Here is a 23,150-nt window from a genome sequence, read left to right as displayed (position 1 = left end):
TCTTCAATGGATTTCAGGGCATGTTTCCTTACACTTTCTCACTTGGACAGTTTTTAAAGTTGTGGTTTCAAAAACTGAACTTAAACTGAGAGCACTGTTTCTAATCTGGCTGCAAAAAAACATAGGAATTGTGCCATAGGCCCAGAGAGCAAAACTAGAAGAGTTATTTTATTTCTATGTGTTATTATTATTATTGGTGGTATTGGGGGTTAAACTAAGGGCTACACACACATGAAGCAAGTGCTCTACCACTGAGCTACATCCCCAGCCTTATTTAGAAGTCTTTCTAGGTAAACACATTCACTTCTGAGTCTGGTTACCACCTTGCCTACCACAGAGGAAAATGGTCTAGATTGTATCAACCACATGGTCCAAATTATCAGAGCTCAAATTTCCCAAATAAAGAATAAGTGCTATTATGAATGGCCTTCCACCCCTTAGTCAATGGCACTCCTGATCACAAACAGAGGCTTCCCAGGAGTCTGCAACCAGTTCAGCTGCACTTATCCTGAGGTGGAAAAGACCTGTCTACAGTGTTTCCCACTAGTGCTTAACATACCCATTAGTCTATATCATTTAAATTCCAAAGGAGGTCCAAAGTTACAAGACCAACAGAGGCTTTGAATTAAGAAAGAAAAGGTAGGTGAGATGAGGTTGTTTAATAAACTGTTCACATTTGAATTTTTTTTCTAGGAGAACAGCAAAACATTAAAAATGTGTCTCCTGAGCTATTGTACATCAGAGAGGCAATACAAGAATTATAAAGAACAATCCAAAAATCCCCTAAATACCAGTTTGATGATTATGCTGACTGGATGGGAATGATGTAAAGGGTTTGTCAAAGCAATAAAAAACAGCCTCTGCCTTATAAAGCATGATTTACATAACAAATGCTAGGGCCACAGGGATGTAGATTATGAAGAATTTCCCTTTAATCCTTTTATTGCCAAAAAATAATATTCATATAATTATTCATGCACCCAATGTAGCCTATCTAAAATTTCCAAATTTTAAATGAACTGGTTTAACATAAACCTAAGTTGCAAGTCACAGGCCAATGAAGAGTACATGTAGGGAACCCCAGAAAAACCCAATTATGCTACAAACTAGAAAGGGGAAAATAAGGTATCATGCTTTGTACTTCAATTCAATTTCATAATAAGTAAATATTTATATATTACATAAATGGATATTAAATTATTTCAGGAAAAAGGTGAATTTGAGGAAACGTCATATCCATCACTCTAAACCCAGCCCAGTATAATTCTGGAACTGAACTATTTGTTGCTGAACTATTATATTTGTCTTAAAATATAAAAATATATAATATATATAAATACAAACAGGTAATAATATATTCTTCATATGGAAAGACTTCTAGTTTCTGTTCTCCAAAATCTGGCAAGATCTCAGGAAAACAGATCTTCCAGTACAATTTCTATGATTTTTAGTCAGGTTAGAAACAGTACTTTAAAAAGCTTCTTCACAACAAAGGAAAGAGTCAATAACACAAAGAGAGAGTATACACAATGGGAGAAAATCTTTACCACATTCACCTCACAGAGAGCACTAATCTCCAAGATATACAAAGCACTCAAAAAACTTAACACAAAAAGCAAATAACCCATTCAATAAATGGGCAAAGGAATTGAACAGACACTTCACAAAAGAAGAAATATAATCAATCAATAAGTATATGAAAAAGTGTTCAACATCTCTAGCAATTAGAGAAATGCAAATCAAAACCACACCGATATTCCATTTCACTCCAGTCAGAATAGCAATTATAAAGAATACAAGCAATAATAAATGATGGTAAGAATGCAGGGTAAAATGTACACTCATACACTGCTGGTGGGACTGCAAATTGGTGCAACCACTATGGAAAGCAGTATGGAGATTCCTCAGAAAAACTGAAATGGAACCACCATTTGACCCAGTTATCTCACTCCTCAGTGTACACCCAAAGGACTTACAATCAGCATACTACAGTGATGTACCCACATCAATGTCTATAGCAGCTCAATTCACAATAGCTAAACTATGGAACCAACCTATGTGCCCTTCAACAGAAGAATGGATAAAGAAAATGTGGCACATATACACAGTGGAATAATATTACTCAGTCTTAAGGTAAGAATGAAATCATGGCATTTGCTGGTAAATGGATGGAGCTGGTGAATATCATGCTAAGTGAAATAAGCCAATCCCCCAAAACCAAAGGCTGAATATTTTCTGATATGAGAATGCTAATTCATAATTGGGATGGGGGTGCTAGGGAAGAATAGAGGTACTTTGGATTAGATAGAGGGGAGTGAAAGGAGGAGAGGGGGTGGGGGGTAGGAAGGACAGTGGAATGAATCAGATATTATTACACTATGTGCATATATGATTACATGATGGATAGAAAAATAAAAAGTTACATTCCATTTATGTATGATGGGTCAAAATGCATTCTACTGTCATCTATAACTAATTAGAACAACAACAAAAGAAACAGCACTTTCAGATTGTTTTAGATTCAAGAAACCATAGTCTTCAAATACTGCTCAAATAATAAATCATAAGAATATGTGCATACAAATTTATTTTAGAAATGTAAGCCACTAAAAGCTACTGAAGGTTTGCTTTGATTGGAGCAAAAGGCATAAGCAGTATAAGTAGAACACAGAGGCCTAAAGAAAAAATCCCTAAGGATAGCTTAAGTGTCGCGGTCCCTGATCCCTTTTTGTTGTTAGGGTATGGAGATTAGGACTTAAGCTCACAGGTTAAAAAGCATGTTACTAGGATTTATACTTCACTCTTCCATGTTTGGATCTGGTCAGGAGAATGGGCACAAGAGGCTGGGCAGCTCAGTCATGGAATAAAATTGAGAAAAGACTTCTGAGGGAGACAAAACAAATGAACTTTTGTACCCATTGTCCACCCATTAAAATCTGTCATTCATCTTTCTTAACGGTTTGGGCAGTAGTACAGTAATGAATTGTCTCTAGTTTCAACAAGTGTCAAAACAGAAATAAAAGGAATTAACTATTTTTTCTTAAGTAAAATCAGGGAACCGATAAAAATGAGCTGTCTCACATTTAATTGACTTGGTTTCAAAATTGTTCTGCGGTCCTCAGTAATTCTACTTTAAAATTTAGCTGTTTTTTTTTTTTTTTAATTTACATTTTGTTCATTTGAAAGAGATATTTTATAATTGGGAAAACATCATCTTTTCCTTCATCATTTTGTTTCACATAATTAAACTTCTAACATTAATTTAATAAAATAAAATTAAAAAGGCAGCTTAACTGCGTAAGTGTAGTTTCCTTCTTCCTCCCTGGTCCTTTCTTTGGATTCTAAACTGATTTTCTCTTGAAGAGCAGTAAATGACTCCATCAATTTAAAAAAAAAAAAAGGCAAAAAACTCAAACATTGGTGATTTCTTCTACTTTTTTCCCCCTTTCTCCTCTCCAATTAGATCATAAAATTGCTTGCCCTATACATTGTCCTATAGGCAAAGTATCTAGAGAAACACCTTCTCAAATATGGTCTAACTCAGATCATGCAAGGTTTTCACGTGTATGTGGTACCTTGAGTAGTCTTACGTATTCAAGTCCTTCATTCAATCATTCAGTTAGTTGCTTTTTCATGTGAATAGTTTCCAAAGAGTTTTCAGAACACAAAAGTTTTATAAAGTGCTACAGGTGTGCCCAGGGAGAGTGACCTAAAGATTACCTTTGGCAGGGCTCCTCCTGGAACCCATTTCATTTTCCCTCCTTTTCATCTCCAAAGACAAGGAGGAGCTCAGGCTATCAATCTCAATCACAACTCCTTCTGATGTTAACATTTTTTAAGGAAAAATCTGGAGGTGGTGTGGTCTTTCAATAAATGCTCTATCAGAGGTTGAGTTTATGGAACCAGTGGTCCACACCAGGCCTTGCCTGGGCCCTTTCCAGCACATCCAATATCTCCTTTTCCTGGCCCAGAAATACATAGGGTCTCAGAGGAACTAGGGCTTAAGGGTTTCTATTGCTCTTCTGAATCTTTCCCATTTTTACTACTTATTACTCTTCCACCTTCTATCTTCCCCAGTTTTTAACAATTCTTTATCTTATTACCATCTTTTATATTCTTCTAAACAGCTCCTTCTTGCCTTATCACCTCTCAAATATCCATACAAAAGAAAGTTCCACAGTTTTTGAGATGTGGATTAGACTTCAACTTCACATGGTATACAAATATCCACACGAAAAGCATGTGTTGATTGTAGGAAGGAGTGGTAACAATGACTATGTCTACTTAATTCTTCCTTTGAGTTTGTTCTGCTAGTAGGACCTTCCAGTACTACTACCAACTGGAATATCTGGCTAGAATATTTCCATGGAATTATATGCTCGTCACAGCAACAGCAAAGAAAACATTAATTAAAAAGCTTAAAGGCCAAACGACTCTTCTGGTCAATATTTTCCCTGTGCCAGAAGATAATATTTCTGTATGGGAAACTCAGACCTATATGGTTATATAATAACTAGAAACTTATTTTGATACTTAGCCAGGGGCTTCCAAACAAAATCTGCCGTGAAAAAAGAAATGGCACTCCTTCTATTCTAGACACAATAGTTTTTTTCTTCAGAAAATTAACACAGCAGATTGAATATGTAGTCAGAACACTTGAGTTGCCATTAAAAAAGGAATTCCTCAAATAAAAGTTTTAAATAAATAAAAAGTACTCTTCCTATTTAAGACAGAGCCACAAAATCTTTCACTAGAACCACATTTTTCATAACATATAGACCTGTAGACTGCTAGAACAGAAAAAGAGAATGGAGATCAAAAAGCAAGACAACAGTCTGAAGTCAACTAGCGCAGGATGAAAAGAAACAAAGCTAGAATTCAATCTGTCCAATTCTGGCCCAATCTTATCTAGTCTACTGCCTGCCTTCTTGCTTAGCATGAATTTGCTCAATGTTCAAATGCTGGAAACTACAACAACCAAGACTTCCCATCATGCAGTTTCAAAGTCAGGAGAGAAAATAGATTTTGAAATATCCACATTTGAATGTAACCAAGTGGGAGAGAGCAAAATACTGAATTGAGAGCCAGGCTTTCCCACTAACTTATTTTGAAACTTGTTCAAATCACTTCACCCCTTAGTGCCTTCTCAAATCTCTAATATAGGATGGTAATATAAGATGAATTCTGACCCAGAATTGTGAAAAATGGATGCCAAAGATGTGGCTTTTGGTGAAACAAGGAAAGTTTCTCAGGCCAAAAATCTAGAAGTCATCTTGATTTCTCTCTTTTTCCCATACAGCAATTATCTAGACTCTTCCTTGAAAGCACACTTGGCACTGAATCACTAGCACTTCCACTGTCCCTTTCTCTTCTCAAAGCCAGAGTCCTTGCCTGGCCTAGACCCACAAGGCTAGTATGGGGTATGGGGTATCTACTTCATCACCTTCTACTCTCTCCTTTCTTCAATGACCTTCCACCATACTGGTCCTCTTGCTGTGCCTCACACATGATGGCCATATGTCCACCTCAGGGCCTCTTCACTTGCTGTTCTAATTTCTTCAACTTCTTCAGGTCTCTGCTCAAATATCACTTCCTCACAGAGGAGCTCTTGAACCATTCCATATAGAGAATCCAGTCAACCCAGTAGTTTTTATCCTTCTAATTTTTGTTAACAGCATGTATCACTAACAGTCAAACTACTGTTAACTGTCATTTCTCTCTCTTCTCATAAGAATGTATATTCCATAAGAGCAAGTGCTGGTTGACCATCCCAGGAAAAGAAAGCATGTTAGAGAATTTTAGGAGAACAGCAAATGTTCCTCTATGGCTTTTCAGGTAGGAATCAAATCATCCCATTTCTTTCCAAGCAAAGATGCTTCTTCCTCATTTCTGCACATATCATTTCACTTCCTCTTATTTCCTGAACAATGTATGTCCCTTCCATTTACTAGGCCCTTGATATTTTCAGAAAAGAGCACTTATAATGAAACAAGCTCTGGAAGGCTCTAGGGCAATTAGCAAGCAAACACTGACGTCAGCAGAGTGGTTCTCATCAATGCTGGGTGCAAGTCTCTCAACAAGTTGGGTTATACATGCCATTTGTGACCACTGGAGCTACTTGGTTTAAACTTTTCAGGCTGGGAGTGTGGAATGAGTGAAGCAAGCCACAGGCGCCAAGTGGTTAATTATATTTCCATTACTAATTGCATGCAGCTCTATATTATCTTCTCACAGTGAAATAACATCAAGCCATTTGGGAGTTTTCCCAATTTCCCTTTCAGTTCTCCCAAGGTCAGTAAGAGCCCTCTGGGGTGAGTGGACCACTCTATTATTGATAATTATAAGGAAGTTGTTTTCAGGTTTGGTAAAAGAATTTCCCTTTTCATACTTCTGTCTCAACACTCCATTGATAAATTGCACTTTCTTCAGTCCTTATTTCCCCAAATTGCCTAAACTAAATCTAGAGGCAGGAAATGCTGGATTTCTGAGTGATTCTTTCAGCAATCTCCCCACATGCTCCTATCAAGCTTGAGGCCTTCTTTAGGCTATCTCCCTTCTTTTGAATAAAATGAGTAAATTAATTAATTGTCCTTAATTAGGACACCTAACATGAGTTTCTGGCACAGTAACAGCATAATAATTAAAAGATCATGAGAAAGTAATGACAGAGCCCATGTCTGAAAAAAGCTACTTTCCCAAAATGTGGGGTCATCCAAAGATGGAAAAGTCTTTCTTATGATGCCACAAAGAACTGATTCCAAGTTAAGAACCTCATAAAACCATGGGGTCAGGTCTCAAAGCTTTCATCCATATAAATAAAGGAATAAAGTTGGGGTCTATATTATGGGAGGACCCTTATAGAGGAAGGAAAGAAGAGCCTTCTGTCATGTAAAAGATTATGAAAATGTTGCATTGTTTTTTTTTCAGTGATTTGAACACTATTCTTTGGTAGAATCCCCATCATGCTGCTGTCTCAGCCTCACCGACAGATGTCCACCAGCTGGTCCAGCTCAGGGCAACTGCACTCATACATGTCCCGGCAGCTCTTGTGGCTCTGGTTCATTAACTCTCCCAGCAGCTGGACTATGTTGTCAGGTGCTTCTTCACATATCTTCTTAAATTGGAGCACTCTTGCAGCCTCACTGTACACGTGCTTTGCCCGCTGGTAGAGTTTGAAGATGAGCACTGAGGAAGCAAAGGCATGGGGAAGATTAGAAAGACTGACTGTACTGCACTGTACAAAGATAGTGTTGAGGCTTCCATTTCTGCCTTCATTATCAAAACTTACACTTGGGTTTCTATTTTACAGAAGAATTTCTGATAGTCAAAATATGCCTATTTGCAAGTCAGTTTTACTTCTTTCTTAATACTGAATAAATCTAGTAAGAATACTTTCTTCATTCAATACAGAAAAGTGTATACAGGCGGGTGCCAAATAAACCATCCCATAGGAAGGGAGGGTGACATGTATTGAGCACTCCCTATATATCAGGTGCCCTAAAAGCACTACCTCGTGTAGTTCTCAACAGCACAGGGAGGTAAGCAATGTGATTCCTCTTTAACAGATAACAGAAGGAGGCTCCATTAGAGTGAACTCACATGCCTAACATCACACATCCAGAAAGTGGCAGAAGCAGGACAGATCAGGGATATATGGCCCTAAAATATGTTCTTTTCACTGTACCCTCACCTCCCAGAAAGGAAAACTGAAAATACCTATGCAACTATGTTTATAAAAATGTATCCTAGAGTAACAGATCAACACAATTCTTTAAATATGTGTAAATACTATAAATACATATATCTGTACTATATATACTTCAGCCTTATTTATCATAGCAAAAAAATAAGAAACAATCCAAATATTTAATAACAGGGGACTTTTAAAAAATATATACTATATTAATTAAAATATAATATATATATATATATTACTGTGAAGAGAGAGCCTGCAGAATGAAAGAAAATCTTTGTCAACTATTCTTCCAACAGAGGAATAATATCCAGAATACATATGAAAAACTCAAAAAACTTAATACCAAAAGCACAAATCACCCAGTCAAATGGGCAAAAGAACTAAACAGACACTTCTCAAAAGAAGTACAAATGACCAATATATGTATGACAAAAAATAATCAACATCAATAGCCATCAGGAAAATACAAATCAAAACCTCACTGAGATTTCATCTGACTCTAGTTAAAATCAAGACTACAAATAACAAATGCTGGCAAGAATGCAGGGAGGAATACACCAACGTATGATAGAGCTATAGCATCCTGTGGTATTTATCTAGAAGAATTAAAGTCTTCATACTATAGTGATACATGCATACCCATATTTAAAGAAGCACAATTCACAATAGGCAAGTTATGGAACCAGACTAGATGTCCATCAACAGATGAACGGTTACAGAAAATGTGGTATACCTACATAATGAGGTTTTACTCAGACATAAATAAGAATTAGATTATGTCATTTTCAGGAAAAATGGGTGGAATTGGAGAACATCAAGTTAAGCAAATTAAATCAGGTTCAGAAATACAAGAGTGGCATATTTTCTCCTATGTATGAAAGCTAGAGAGAGAAAAAAGGAGGGAATTGAAAATAGAAGGGAAGCCAGTGGGGTAGAGACATGAGATCAGGAGAAGGAAGAAGGGGAGAAAAAGAGGAGGTACTGGGGAATGAAATTCATCATTGGAGAATGAAAAAAGGAGGGCAGACAGTAAGCTCAGAATATTTATTCCCAAGCTCCTTCCTTTTGGAGCCACCTGAAATTGGCTCAGTCCCTCCACTGAAGAACACTGAACTTCCTTCCAGGTAGGCTTTTCTCCATGACTTTCCTCCTGGGTCTGTCTCCAGATCCCTTCTCCCCTAAATTATGATTACTTTCTCAGAAGTACTTTTACATTTTTATTTATGAAGCAATAAATTCTATTAAAGTTTCAGGTTACATTCTTTGTCCTTCACAGCACTATTCTCCTCACCCTGAGAAGTGGATAAAAAGGCAGTCCAGGCTAAAAGAAGGAAAGTGTCATGATTAGGAACAGCATGTCTGTGTCTCCACAGAACTCATATGTTGAAACCCTAACCCCTAACTGGATAGTATCAGGAGTTTGAGGCCTTTGAGGGATAACTGCATTTAGATGAGGTCATGAGAGTGGAGTCCCATGATGTGATTTAATGTTCTTATAAGAAAAGAAAGAGGTTAGAGTTCACTTTATCCACCTCATGAGGATACAACTAGAAGACAGTCATCTGTAAATCAGGAAGAGGGACTTTACCAGACACTGAATCTGCTGGCTCCTGGATCTTGAAATTCCTGGCCTCCAGAACTATAAGAAATACATTTCTGTTGTTTAAGCCACCCAGTATGTGGTATTTTTGCTATAGCAGCCCAAACTGACTAACACCACTCATGGGATTTGTGCAAAAGCTTAGTGATTATAAGGATGGGGCTAAATTTCTTACAAATTAATAATGAAGAATTAAGTTTTCTTTCAAAGATTTGCAAATGAGTAACATGAGATATAACTTAACTACTTGCATCAATGAAATGATGCAAATTTGTGTAAATTTTCCTACTCCTTTTCTGAGGACCTATGGTTAATCTTTAAATCTAATCAGTTCTTCTTTACCAATATATGTCTTCTAACCTACTCTCTTATTCTCATATCTCCTCTGAATTTGCACTTTGTTCTCCTTCTAGTAAGTGTTCCACAGTTATCTGCTAATTGACATCCCTGTCTTTGCCATTCCTTCCTGCAACCCATCTTTAAGTCGACACTGCCAGATTGAGCTCCCAAACACAGCCTGATCATATTACTACCCCAAATCCTGTTTCCCTAGTATTTAGCATGGTCCAAAATCCTGCCCCCACTATGCTCAGTCTCAATAGGATATCTTCCCTTCAACCAGAATGGCCTGTGTTACCCTAAAACAACTCATTTCTGGATATACTCATTAGTCCCATAGGGAAATAGCTTCTTGCCCTTTCTCTGTGTCAAAATTTTACCTCTTTCTGCAGGTTCAGATTACATTTTATATCATCCATGAAGCCATGAGGGCTCAGCTGGAAACAATTTCTTGACCCTGAACTTGTACCATGCTTGCAGTCCATGGCACTCATGTGGTGCTTATCAAACATTTTCCACAGTAATTATTTCTCATATCTCAGCAAAGAATTCACAAACTGCTATACCTGCCCCCCCCCCAGCACAGCCTCTTGCCCCAGAGCATCTCCACAGTGTCTTACATGACAGCTCAATAAGTGTTTACAGTTCATGATCATACGGTGAGGATTTTATTTTTAAATCCCAGATTGAAATCAAAATACTTCCATCTGGCCATTGTTGCTTTAAAAATGAAAGCAAAATTTCACTATTCACAGCTTAAGGAGCTGCTGAGGCTGAGGAAAGGGAACAGCAGGATTCCCCCTTCTATTAAATCTGCAATTGCTGACACCCGTGTAGATGAAAAATAAGAAGCAGGGGAGGAAAAGAGAAATCACATGTAGGTAAGGGAAAAAATCCACCCACTCACAACAACAACATGTTTTGTTCCATCAGTAGCCAGGTCATGTGAATCAGCCCACTCTGCAATGTGAATTTCTTGTTTCCATCAGTCAGTTCCATTGAAATGGGAATATGATTTATTTTAGAGTCTGGGTGTCAAAACATCCCAAGGGAAAAAAGCCTTACCCATACTGGCATATACTGTCTACAAAAATGCACCCTATGAAGAAACAGCACAGGAGGATGTGGCAACAACCCTCAAAATCTCTGAACAGGAAAGGACAAAGAAGTGCAATTGATTGAAGTTATGTGCCTGAGACGGTGCCAATCATTTCGTACGTGTTAATATAATCCAGGTTGTAGAATATTTTGAAAGGAAAGAAAATGACTTTGGTAACTGTAGTTTAAAATTCTTCTTTTCTAAATCTTGAAGTTGAAACAAAATGTTTAAAATACCAGTTTTAAGATCCCATATGTTTCAGTTTTACTTTTGAACTACTTCACCTTCTGCAATCAGGGACCAAGTTAAAAATCAGAGCATGGGGAGGGAGGAAGCAAGAGTATTGTTTCATTTTTACTGTGGGATTCCACGGGTAAAGCAATCACCTAGTTTGGTGGTCCATTACACATTTATGTCTGCTGCACAAAGGGCACAAAAAAGCAACACCTTCTATGACGATAAAACAGTGCTGTTTTGCTGACAAATCACTGCATCATACTTTAATGAGACAAGTTTTTTTAACTGAATAATAAAAAATTTCAAACAGATTGAACAATGGCGAAAATATTGTAGCAAACCCCGTAGTCCATCACCTATACTGAAAAATTATTATTTCCATATTGGCTTCAATTGGTATTTTGCTGAAGTATTTTCAAATAATTGTAGATGACTTACATATTTCCTCCTTATATGTTTGAGTGTGCACTTGTATGAAATACTTTCTTATATAAACACTACATCATCATTATACCGATTACCACTGATTCCTTATTATCACCAAGTCTATATTTAAAATTTTCTGAGTTATCTCGGAGTTTAAATTTCAGTTGGTTTTGCCACACATATATTCAGTTATTTTGTCTAATAAGTCTCTTTAAATCAGATATTTACAGTGTTTTCTTAAAACTTGTTCTAATTAGTTATGCATGACAGTACAATGCATTTTTGATACAGAGCACAACTTCTCTGTATATGGTGCAGAGTCACACCAGTAGTGTGTACATAGGGTAATAATGTCTGTCTCACTCTACCATCCTGCCCATCCCTACAGTCTCTCCCTCCCCCCCCTTCCCTCACTCCCCTCTGCACAATTCAAAGTTCCTTCATTATCCCCCCCCCCGCCCCTTCACTATGGATCAGCAATCACTTATCAGAGAAAACACTCAACCTTTGGTTTTGGGGGATTGGCTTAGTTCACTTATCATGATAGCCTCTAGTTCCATGCAGTTACTAGAAAATGCCATAATTTCATTCCTCTTTTTGGGAGGAGTAGTGTGTTTACCAGGGATTGAACTCACAGGCATTCAGCCACTGAGCCACATCCCCAGGCCTATTTTGTATTTATTTAGAGACATGGTCTCAATAAGTCTCTTAGCACCTCACCATTGCTGAGGCTGGCTTTGAACTCGAAATACTCCTGTCTCGGCTTCCAGAGCCACTAGGATAACAGATGTGCAGCTGCACTAACTCAATGACATTCATCTTTAAGGTTGTGTAATAGTTCACTGTGTATGTGTATCATAATTTTTTTATCCATTCATCTGTTGAAGGGCACCTAAGTTGGTTCCATAATTTAGCAATTGTGAATTGAGCTGCTATAACATTGATGTGGGTGCATCACTGTAGTATGCTGATTTTAAGTCCTTTTGTTATAAACAAAGGAATGAGATAGCTGGGTCAAATGGTGGTTCCATTCCAAGTTTTCTGAGGAATCTCCATATGCTTTCCATAGTGGGTGCACCAATTTACAGTCCCAACAGCAATGTATGAGTGTACGTTTTTCCCTCACACCCTCGCCAACACTTATAATCAATTGTATTCTTGATAACTGCCATTCTGACTAGAGTGAGATGGAAACTTAAGAGTTGTTTTGATTTGCATTTTCTAGTTGCTAGAGACGATGAACATTTTTTCAAATGTTTGTTGATCAATTGTATTTCTTCTGTGTTACAATGATTTTTGATTTCTGGATTCTTAATATCATATCCAAGCACATTTCAGGGCCATATCCTATAATAAAACTCAATATTATCCATTACATATTCCTTTAGGATTATATATTTTCTTTAGGATTAAAGGTTCTAAAGTAGAAATTGTCCAGAAAGATGTTTTCTGTTAAACCTTCGGACTGGTGCTTTACTTTGTGACAAGAAACATTCAGACCATATTGAGCAGATTACTCCAGAAACTAGCAATCCTGATGGCTTCTTGTGTCTGTTCTGTCCCTACAGAGGAAGCGTTGGGCAGAAAGCCTTCTGCATAGGAATATTAAATGAGGGCTCTTGTTGGGCACTCTGAAAGTGCGTGAGAGATTGCCACTGCTTGCACTCCCCAACAGTAGTAACTGAGACAACAAGGGGAAAGGGCAGAAAGGGCATCTGGTTTTAATTGTGATATAAAGGTCTTGCCAGAGGCTAAAATAGATTTAGAGACCACCCTTTGGGAGGGACACAGTTCTGTGTTGGCTGGATATCACAAATGCTCTCCGGATCCAGGATTCTGGTTTATTATATGCTGGCAACTCATCTGGTCTCTTTTGTACAGATACCAAAAAATCCAAGAAAATCTGAAACTTTGTCCATAACAGCTTTCTTCCCTGTCCAGTTAACTTTATAACCAGATGTTCCATCTGCTTATAAGCTCTTGTAATCTTTGAGAGCAATTATTATATTAAAGGATGAAGGAAACAGTTTCTTTCTATGTTCATTGCATGTGTGACTACTTCCAAGGCAAATTCAATTTAAAAATATAACACTAGATGTTATTTGCTTTCAATACTACTAGTGGCCTATCTTACCCAAGGGAAATCCAAGGCTTCAACACAGGATGTACCTCATGGATTTTGTAACACTGTTTTTCGCCAGTATGGATCTTAGATAATTACTACATCTAATCCTAAAATTATGTACCAATTCTGAAATCTAAATGTTCATGACCACATACATTTAAACTGCAAAATTTTCATTTTCTTGTTAAATAATTTTCACTTGTATAGTAAATTCTATTGCTATAGTTTCCTTTCCTTCTGACTTCATCCCTCATCACCTACCCTTTTCCCAGACATTCCAGCCTTGCCACTGTGCCTCCAGAATACAACACGGGCTTCTGCCTTAGGCCCAGTGCAGTAGATGCTGTGTTGATCTGAAATACTCTTCCACACGATCTTTGCATGGCTGTCCCCTAATTGTCTTGCAGGACTCAGATGCTACAGTTTTAGGAAACCTTCCCTCAATTCCAATCTAGAGCAGCACCTCCCCCGCCCCCCACCCCCACAATCTCCATCCTATTTTATTTCCCAAAACTTGTAACCATCAATATTTTCTTGTGTGTTCCTTTGTTCATTGATTTGTACAACTTCCCACAACTAGAAAGCTCCAGGAGAGCCAAGATCTTGTCTTATGTCTTTATTACTGTATATTCAGCAGCTAGACTAGGATTTGGCATGTAGCATGGACTCAATAAATGTTTGTTGAATGAATGGTTCATCTCCCTATTTAACACAACTGCAAAAAAAAAAAAAACAAGGCTAAATGAAGAACTGTGGGATAAATACAACTGGGTATATGGAGAAGACTTCCTATTTTTGGAATTTATACTTACTAGCATCTTCACCAATCATTAGTAAGAGTTTGCTAAAATAAGGCTTAGAGGCAATTGATAAACTTCAGTATCCAAAGTATATCCTAATATCCTTTATTACAGATGACTGATAATTATTTATATTGTATTTTGCTTCATAGATGTGGTAGAGATTTCTAAAACAAATGTGTTTTGAATAAAAGGGAAGAAATAGAAAATAGATAATTATATCCAGTTAAAAGAAACTATTTTTGTTTTCCTTTTAAGGAATCTTTGCAGCAAAGAAGTGCCTACTAACCTCTGCCTTAAAAAGGTGGGAGGCTACATAGCTTATGATCACAACCCATCTCTAATAAAGGAATCTAAACCAGGCACAAATAATTGGTTATTTTCTTGCATCTTTGGTGAAAAAGGATGAGGGAAAACCTTTGACAAATGAAACTGGACACCATTTTTTCTCAAACAAGTTCTGAGGAAAGCAGATCAACAGTAGATGAAGAACATGCTTATTCAGTCTCTGAAAGAGTCCCACTGACTTAATTTTAAATTCTGCATGCAAGAGCTGGTGGCCTCTTCTTTATTACTTCCTTTTCTACTAAAACAATACCAAAGTGCAGGGTAAGATGGTCATCTAGCAAGTCACCCAATAGTTCTTATTGTGTACCTGCCATGGGCCCCATAGTATGCTCAAAATGATAGGAAAGATACATGAAGTAGGAATCCTTGCTTTAAGGAACTCAGCTAAACAGGGCAAAATACAAGACCTCTGGACAGTGGCCAATCACACTAAACATATCCAAGTGCTGGAAATGCTAAAAGTATACTAAGAATACAGGACTTGGTGAGAGGAACCGTAGTAGGAAATGTTATAGGAGAGGGGTCTAAGTTTTGGAGTTCAAGTTGGGAACTGTTATGGTTTAGATTTTAGGTATTCCCCAAAATCTCATGTGTGAGACGATGCAAGAAAGCTAAAAGGTGAAATAACTGAGTTATGAGAGCCTTAATGTAATCAGTACATTAATCTTCTGACAGGTAACTGTAGGAAGGCAGGAAGTGGTAGGAGGAGGAGAGTCATTGGGGGTGTGCCATTGAGGTATATATTTTGTCCACAGTGAGGGGAGTGTCTCTCTCTTTCTCTCTCTCTCTCTCTCTCTCTTTCCTGGTGCCATGTCCTGAGCCACTTTCCTGCACCACACTCTTCCATCATGATGTTCTGCCTCACCTCAGGTCCCAAACAATGGAGTCAGCCATCTATGGACTGAGATCTCTGAAACGTGAGTGATAAATAAACTTTCCTCCTTTAAAAATGTTCTTGTCAGTCTTTGGTCACAGCAATGAAAAGGGGGACTAAAACAGGAACTGACAGTGTGTTCATGAGCCTAAAGAGAGAAAGCTAGCTGGAACCTGGGGCAGCCTCTTTAGGAAGCTGTTCTCACATCTGAAACTTTAATATCCTCTTCTGCACCCACCACACAAAGACTGCAAATTATTAACTTATGGTCTGTAGCAGGACCAGTGATGTTTTCTTGAGTGATATAATATTTTATATTGGGAAATTTTATGTAAGAATCTACATTTTTGCTTTCTCTTGAAAAAACCCAAAAGGTCTAGCTGGGCTGGACCTGCCTTCCTGCACAGCAACAGTTGGCTAGAGCTAAGTTTCTTGGAAACTTTATTGTACCAGTCCCACCATTCCCAACCATTTGACATTCAGCCTGCCTCATAGATTTGCATGTCTTCATGGTTCCCATAGGCATCATGTGGCCCTTGTTCCTTAAAGCTCTCTAAACGAAGAATTCATTGGAGAGGGAAAAAGTGTCAGCAAAGCTCTTAGTCAAGTGGGTCAGCATATCATAATTATCCACCTTCATTGTTACAAGCAAATGTTCCCTCCCTCAGATGCATTACTAGCTCCATATTGAATTATAATCTGTCTTCCTATAAAGCAGATAACTTTACTCTTTTGTCTTAGCTCTGTCCCCCAGACATGTAAACATCAAGTAGCCTTTCAAATACCTGAAGACAACTCCCATGGCTTATGTATGTCTTATACATACTGCTAATGATCCACTATGTGCCAGTTTTAAAACTGAGGATCCAACAATAGTAAATAAGACACTCTCTTCACTCTCAAAAAATAATGGTCTACAGAGAGAAACCATTGTTAAGCACAATAAAGGGCAACAGATGCTGAGGCAAGATCCTCACAGTTGAAGTGAAGGCATAAAACCAAGAGGAGATCACTTGAAAGCACAGATGGTACCTGGTGCAGATGGCAGGACTCTAGGAAGAAGGGATCAAGAACAAGGAAAGTGAGGCAGGAAAAGTCAAAAGAGGGAGCTTAATTAGCAGGCTCTCAATATAGACGATCTGGACCCGGTTGCTTGGGGTTTCTCTGAAGAACCATATTCTAAAAATGCCTTAGAACTGGCCCAGGGATAATGGGAAGACAAGCACTAACTCAATGACACTTCCACTGTTTGAATGTGACTCCTAGAGGGGTTAACTTCACAAATATGTGCCTGGACAGCACAGCTGCCTTCAGTGATGTTGGTAAATGCCCCAAGGCCACAAATAAGAGTCACACTACCAGCTAGCTTGACATGGGCTACTGGCAATGATGGAATTAGGTGGGCAGAGTAAGAGGACATGCACAGAGATCATGACCTTCACGAGGGAGATAAAACCAGCAGAGTATAAAAGATGAGCAGGTGTTCAGCAAACCAATTAAAGGTAGGGTGGGGAGCAAAGAAAAGGACTGAGAACTTACAGCAGAGAGAACATTATGAGCAAAGACATGGGGATTAAAAAACATGAGGAGCTTCTACAGAACCCACTGTAGTTTGATTGGAATGAAGCATGAAATGAGATGAAGAAATAGGTGTAGCAGAGTACACAATGAAAGAGAAATTTAAAGAAGTAGGCAGAGGTCAGAAAATGAGGCCTTGTATGTCATGCTAAGGTATTTAAATTGTAAACTGTAGATAAGTGGTTCTGGTTTTTTTAGGGTTATGGAACCTTTTGAGAATGAAATAAAAGCTAATGTGTAGCACAAAAGGAGGGTCAGGACACCAAATCTAGAAGCAACACTTTATTAGTGGAGCCACGGCAAAAAGGGATAATTCCCATTGTCTGAGCCCTGAGCACAGCAGGGTTTTTACAGTTTGGGGTACATCAAGGCAGTGGAGTTGCTGTGATTCTATTGGAGGGTGTATTCTACATTCCTTATATGGGTGCAAGTTGTCAACAGCCTAGGGCCTCTTAGCTCATACAGCTTAAGGATTTTACTGCAGTAAGTGTAAAGAGAAATTGCTCTATCCCTGTTGCTTTGTTTCTTGCTTCTGTTACTGCAGTTATCTTTCACAGGTACCTGTTCACCACTGAAAGCCTCTATAGTTAAACTTCAATAAGGAGAGCTGCTGTGTGTCAGCATGCAAAACCACAGCCTGTCAGCTCTTACAGAAAGATGAGTAGTAAAGTTCCCATTTTGTTCTACTACAAATGGACCCTGTCTCCAATATGAGTACACAAATATCTAAAATGCTGCATACAATGCAACACACAGAGAGATGCCAGAAAGCTATGGTTGGATCAGGTTAAGAATTCCAGCTAGAGATAAGAAAGCACTATTGGTCTTAACCATTACATCAGTCAGGATTCTTGTTTGTAAACGACAGAAATCTATACTAATTATGTAAAAAAATAACTTATTTCAAAGATATTAGGGAGCTCACTAAATCTATTGGGACTCATGACATATTTCTGTTCTCTGTTAGAATGTGAAAAAAAAAAAAAAAAAAAAAACAGGAGAGAGGTGATCAGAAGCCAAAGGAAGCAGGCAGTTAGGAACTGTCAAGGTCACTCCACAGGAGCAGTCTGGATATGACACTCAACTCTAATGCTTTATCAGCTGACTAGTGCCTGCTAGACCTAAAGCCCCAGAAATAAAAACAATCCAGAATGGCAGGAAAAGCCTAGTACCATTGTTCACATCCAGGTTCAAGTGACCTGAGAGAGACAAATCTAACCTTAGTTTCCACCACAGAAACTGTGTATACTGGCAAGAGGCACTCACCCCGGAGCTAGCTGGTGAGTGCCTCTCACCAACATAAACAGTAGACTCCCTGATATGAGAGAGGGGCTCAGATGCTAGAGAGCACCTGCCATTTGCCCCCTGCAGAGTGAATGCCATGACCATCAGCTTTTGAGTCTTCTCTACAGAACAACAACCCAGTTTTTCTCAAATGACTGAATTTCAAGCCGCCTTCGCCTGCTTATTCCTGTGATACAGCTTAGTCTTTATCTACACTTCTTAAAGGGTAGCTACCAGTTCTGGGAGTCAGTTCAATGTGTGCAAGACAGAGCTAAACCCCTCACCTCGATGCAGTGAGACTCTCCATGTAGCTTCAGATCACCAAATTGCATAAAGGTTTATGAATACAGAAGAAAACAGATTTGAAAATCTTTACCATGTGAGTATATAATTAATCTTTTTGAGATGTTCATGCCCCAAAATACTTTCTTATTGTTAGGAGGAGGAGCTAAAAGCAATGTGGCTTTAGCTGCTTTTGCATAATCACATAGCTGCATGCTACTGACCAATTTCTCTGCAAAGTAGAAAACTCCAGTGGGATCAACCAAGAGTTGGTTTCCAAGAACAGCAATCCAGAGGTAGATGGGGAAAACCACTTCAGAATCCACTCTGGAGTCCTCTGTTTTCCTATGCAGCAAAGTTATAATAAGTCCCTGTTCTGAGGCATAGACTCTTTGGAGTATTTAAGCAGTATAATGGAAAATCACTATACAATCCTCATTGAAGTTGGACTGTGGTTTCAAATTTATTTTCCTAGTAATAATATTTTTCATAAATGTGAAGTTTCTGAAATGGTCAAACCCACAAAAAATAAACTGCTGCTTTCAGCCACATTAGTATCCTATTCCCATGCTGCAAAAGACTAATTAAATTAGCATTCTACACTTAAAGGGGAAAAAAATCTCTAACTACCTGCTTTTAAAAGCAAAACCACCACCAAAAAAATATATACATGCACTTTCAACACAAACCATATTAATTCATGGAAAACTACATTCCAAGAGGCATTTGTGAGTATTTTAAAATCCACAACACAATACCATTTTGTCTAGAAAGAGTAACAGCACCTACATGTTTATAGCTTCCTTTTCTCACATTTCCAAAGAAGCAAGAGCCAGCACTGTTGGTTTCATAATAAATTTTACTGCTCTGATATTGAAACTTTTGTTCTAGTCACCCTCACCTGCCTTTTACTCTCTGGTGATATATTAAGCTCCTATGAGTAACTCCAGGGTCATTCACATGACAAGACACAGCCTATCCCTTCCTTTCCATTCTATATTCTTATCTTCCTAGTTTGAAATTTTATCATCCCACGTCTGAACTATTTCACCACCTTCCAACCACTTTCCCTCCCTCCTCTGATCAACCTGTACACAGATGCCATAATAAACTTCCCAAATCACTATTTTGTGGCCTTCCTGAATATTTCATTGCATGAAAATTCAGCACATTTTCCAACTGTTCAACAAAATGAAGGCCCCTGGATGCACTCAATCTTTCCCTCTTATAGTGTGATGTATCATCTCCCTCTCCCCAACCTCACATGAAATGTTCTGCTCCATTGTTGCCTGTCCACTGGCAGCACAGAGTCCCAGAGGGATGGCCAGCATCAGCAACCTACACAGATCGATTCTGCTTTCCTCGGCATCTCTTTAATTATCAGCTGGATCCACCTCTTCCATGAAGCTCTCCAAAAATATAAGTCATATGTCTCCATTCTTCCCAACTCTGTACATCTTTAACATCTGTGCATGCCTTTCTAATTATCATTATCACACACTGCTTAAGGAGGGCAGCAACTGTGCCTCTTTACCTTTATAGCCCAGGTTCTCAATAAATGTCATTTTGCTCCCATCGCATCAACCAGGGAAGAATCTGAAGCTGCTCCCTGGATGAACCACATTTTTGTGTTTCCTTCTCTTTCTTGGGGGAAGTATTTTCCTGCTAACTTCCCAGAATTTCACTACAACTTTGTTCTTGGAAAAAGTGAAAGAAGGAGACAATCTCAAGTCATTTGAAAAGGAGCCTAGGGAGTTGGAAAGGAGTCTTGGTCAACGCAGAGCTAAATGAAGGACTATGGGAACAATGTCACGCTTGCCTACAGCTAGCCTGTCCTGGTATTTTGACATAAAAGGTAATGAGATCCTGTCTTAGCTTTCTTCTATTAATTGAATTATAGGAAAAAAGAAAAGGAAGAGAATTAAAAGGGATGAAAGAGAGGCAAAGAAAAATCAGTGCTTATCTGAGAAGTAATATATTTCCATAAGAATACCTTAGTAATTATTGTTGTCTTTCTACAAAATCCTCAAGTAAACGAAGGCAAGTATTATGCTGGCCTTGCTGATTACTAATGCATAATATCTAGTACAGTGCTTAAAGAGTTGGCTCTCAATCAAATATTTGTTGAATAAAGGAATAAAATCTACTTCTATTTGCTAACCTAACATGACCAAAAGTAAACACTGAGCTGATTACAACAGTTTAAGCAAGTATGAAGCTATGTAAGCCGCCATGTAAAAGGGCTTACCTAGAGCAACATAGGCTGTTGCCCCAAGCTTTCTTGTGAGAGGCATGCACTGCAGCAGATTAGGAAGAGTGACCTGAGCTGGATGAGGGTGACTAGGAGTAAAGGAGCTTTGACTCATGTGCCCTCCTCTGAATTTCCGCATGGCAAGTATTCAAGACAGTACACATAGCTAGAGTGTAGCTCAGCAGTACAGCATGTGTGTAGTATGCTCAAAGCTCTGGGTTTGATTTCCAGAATGGAAGGCAGGCAGGCACAAAGATAATACACCTATACTAATATCTGGACTTTTCAAAATGCACTGAAGCATTATGAAGATAAAAATGTTTCACTTTCATAACCATCAAACATCTAATGAGATGCTCCAGACCTGGAGGTGTTTACAATATAATTGGAATTATCCTAAGAGGATAAGTGAAGATGCTTCTATTTTACAACATTCTGTGATGACACATGTGTTTATGTTGTTCTCCGGGGACCAAGGTGGGAAGTGAGTGCACACAGGCATGAATTTGTTTGTGGTTTCTCTGAATTTATGTTTATGTGCTTTTCCATAAGCAATCCCTGTGTATAAATAAGTCTCCTTCCCTTTATCAGATTCTTTTCCCCCTTTTCTTTGTCCCTTTTCATCTTCATCCTCTTTGTCGCCTTTTCCTCATGAGTCCAAAATTCAGAAATGAAGCATAAATCTTGATATTTCTCATGCTAATTATGCAAAATTTCATATTCCTTCTTCATGTAACACTCTATAATTTCTCAATTATATTATGTTAAATTATACTGCTTTCCTTTGTAGGTGGTCTCTGGTCATTTAGCTGCTACATCAGTGGCCCTTGACAAAACATGAGTCAATCTTTGTGTTCTCTCCCACTTCAAACTTTCCAAAAGACAACAGGAGGAATCATCTTCCTCAATATTTTGTTAAACTACACATTGCCTCTGTCCAGAATGTAGAGTAGTGGCCTATGACATTTTTATCTGAAACCTACAGCATAAATGACCATGAGTTGAGACTCTTGTATGGTTAAAATTGTTAATGTCTATACAGATACAATGGCTCATTATTTTGTTGTTGTTGTTACTTTTGACATTTGGAAATAATCTGCTAAAAGTCACAAGATCTACTCATAGTTACATGGAAACAAATGGTACAGTGGATAGGAAATGGTATACAATTTCTAATTTAGAAGTTCTTGCTAGAAAAAGAAAGAAGAAAGAAGAAAGAAGGCTAGAAGAGGTAAGTGGTTAATATTAGAGATGTTTTTCAGGATCATACCCTAGACTATTGGAATAACAGACTGCTGAAAAGATACTGTATGAACTCAACAATACAGAGAATGAAGTGACAAGCCACCAGGACTAAAAGAGACTTTCACCAGACCAACATAGATAAAAAGCCAGTATGAGAGAAATACACAACATAAAAAGAGGTCTATCTAATTTACAAGTGAAAATAACTTGGAATTTAAAATAGAAAAATATTCATTGACTCAATGTCTAGAAATAAATGGCAAAATCATATTTTATATGAGAAAGTGAATTGGTTCTCATTGGTATCATGAATCTGATGGAATACTACCCAGATACACAGCTTGAGAAGTATGGTTGTCATTAGGGTTGTTTCCAAATATTCCAATTCATCTCACACAGTTAAGACTGGGCTCTTCAGTTTGTAGATGGCATTTTATTTAATATCTTTGAGAAGAATTTAAAATGACCAAAGAATCTCTACTTACATGTCTCATTAATAAAATGGCAGTTAAATTTAAAAAAAAAAAGACTGGGGTCTTCTCTCCCCACACCCCAACAAAGTTCATCACATCCATGTGATTTGCTTTGGCCAATCAAGTTAGAATAGGAGTGATGTGGAACACACTGTGGTAGACATTAAGAGCCCATGATCAATGAACAACATTCCCTTCCTTTCTTCTGCCACAGTGATTATGAACTAATACAGTAAGATGGAGTCCCTTGCCTGCCAAACCTAGTCCCTGAGTTTCTCAGAGGAATTGACTCCTTTGCTGACTTGTTTTGGATATACAGAGTAAGCAAGAAATGCATTGTTGGATCAAGCCACTGTGACTTTGGAATTGCTTCTGAAGCACAATCTGGACATACCAACAGAGGATAGAATCACTATAATTAAAATAAAAGGACTTAGCTATATAAAAAGTTGCTTTGACTATAAAGAAAACATTCATCTGTACAGAAACATAA

The 23,150-nt window shown here is 38.1% G+C and overlaps 1 protein-coding gene across 4 annotated transcripts in view; it reads right to left on the bottom strand.

The window, feature by feature from the left end:
• The window catches only part of Galk2 (galactokinase 2), a 133,640-nt gene that overhangs the window by 2,111 nt on the left and 108,379 nt on the right, over nucleotides 1-23,150 (bottom strand). For all 4 annotated transcript variants that reach the window (XM_026391675.2, XM_026391667.2, XM_026391682.2 and 1 more), the window contains exon 9: nucleotides 6,984-7,185. In XM_026391675.2, coding sequence (XP_026247460.1) covers nucleotides 6,984-7,185 — 202 coding nt within the window. The remainder of the gene's footprint in view (nucleotides 1-6,983; nucleotides 7,186-23,150) is intronic.

This window comes from Urocitellus parryii, chromosome 6, assembly GCF_045843805.1.
Source record: "Urocitellus parryii isolate mUroPar1 chromosome 6, mUroPar1.hap1, whole genome shotgun sequence".
Lineage (NCBI taxonomy): Eukaryota > Metazoa > Chordata > Mammalia > Rodentia > Sciuridae > Urocitellus > Urocitellus parryii.
Note: the sequence above shows the minus strand (reverse complement) of the source record. Positions and strands in the feature narration are given on the sequence as shown.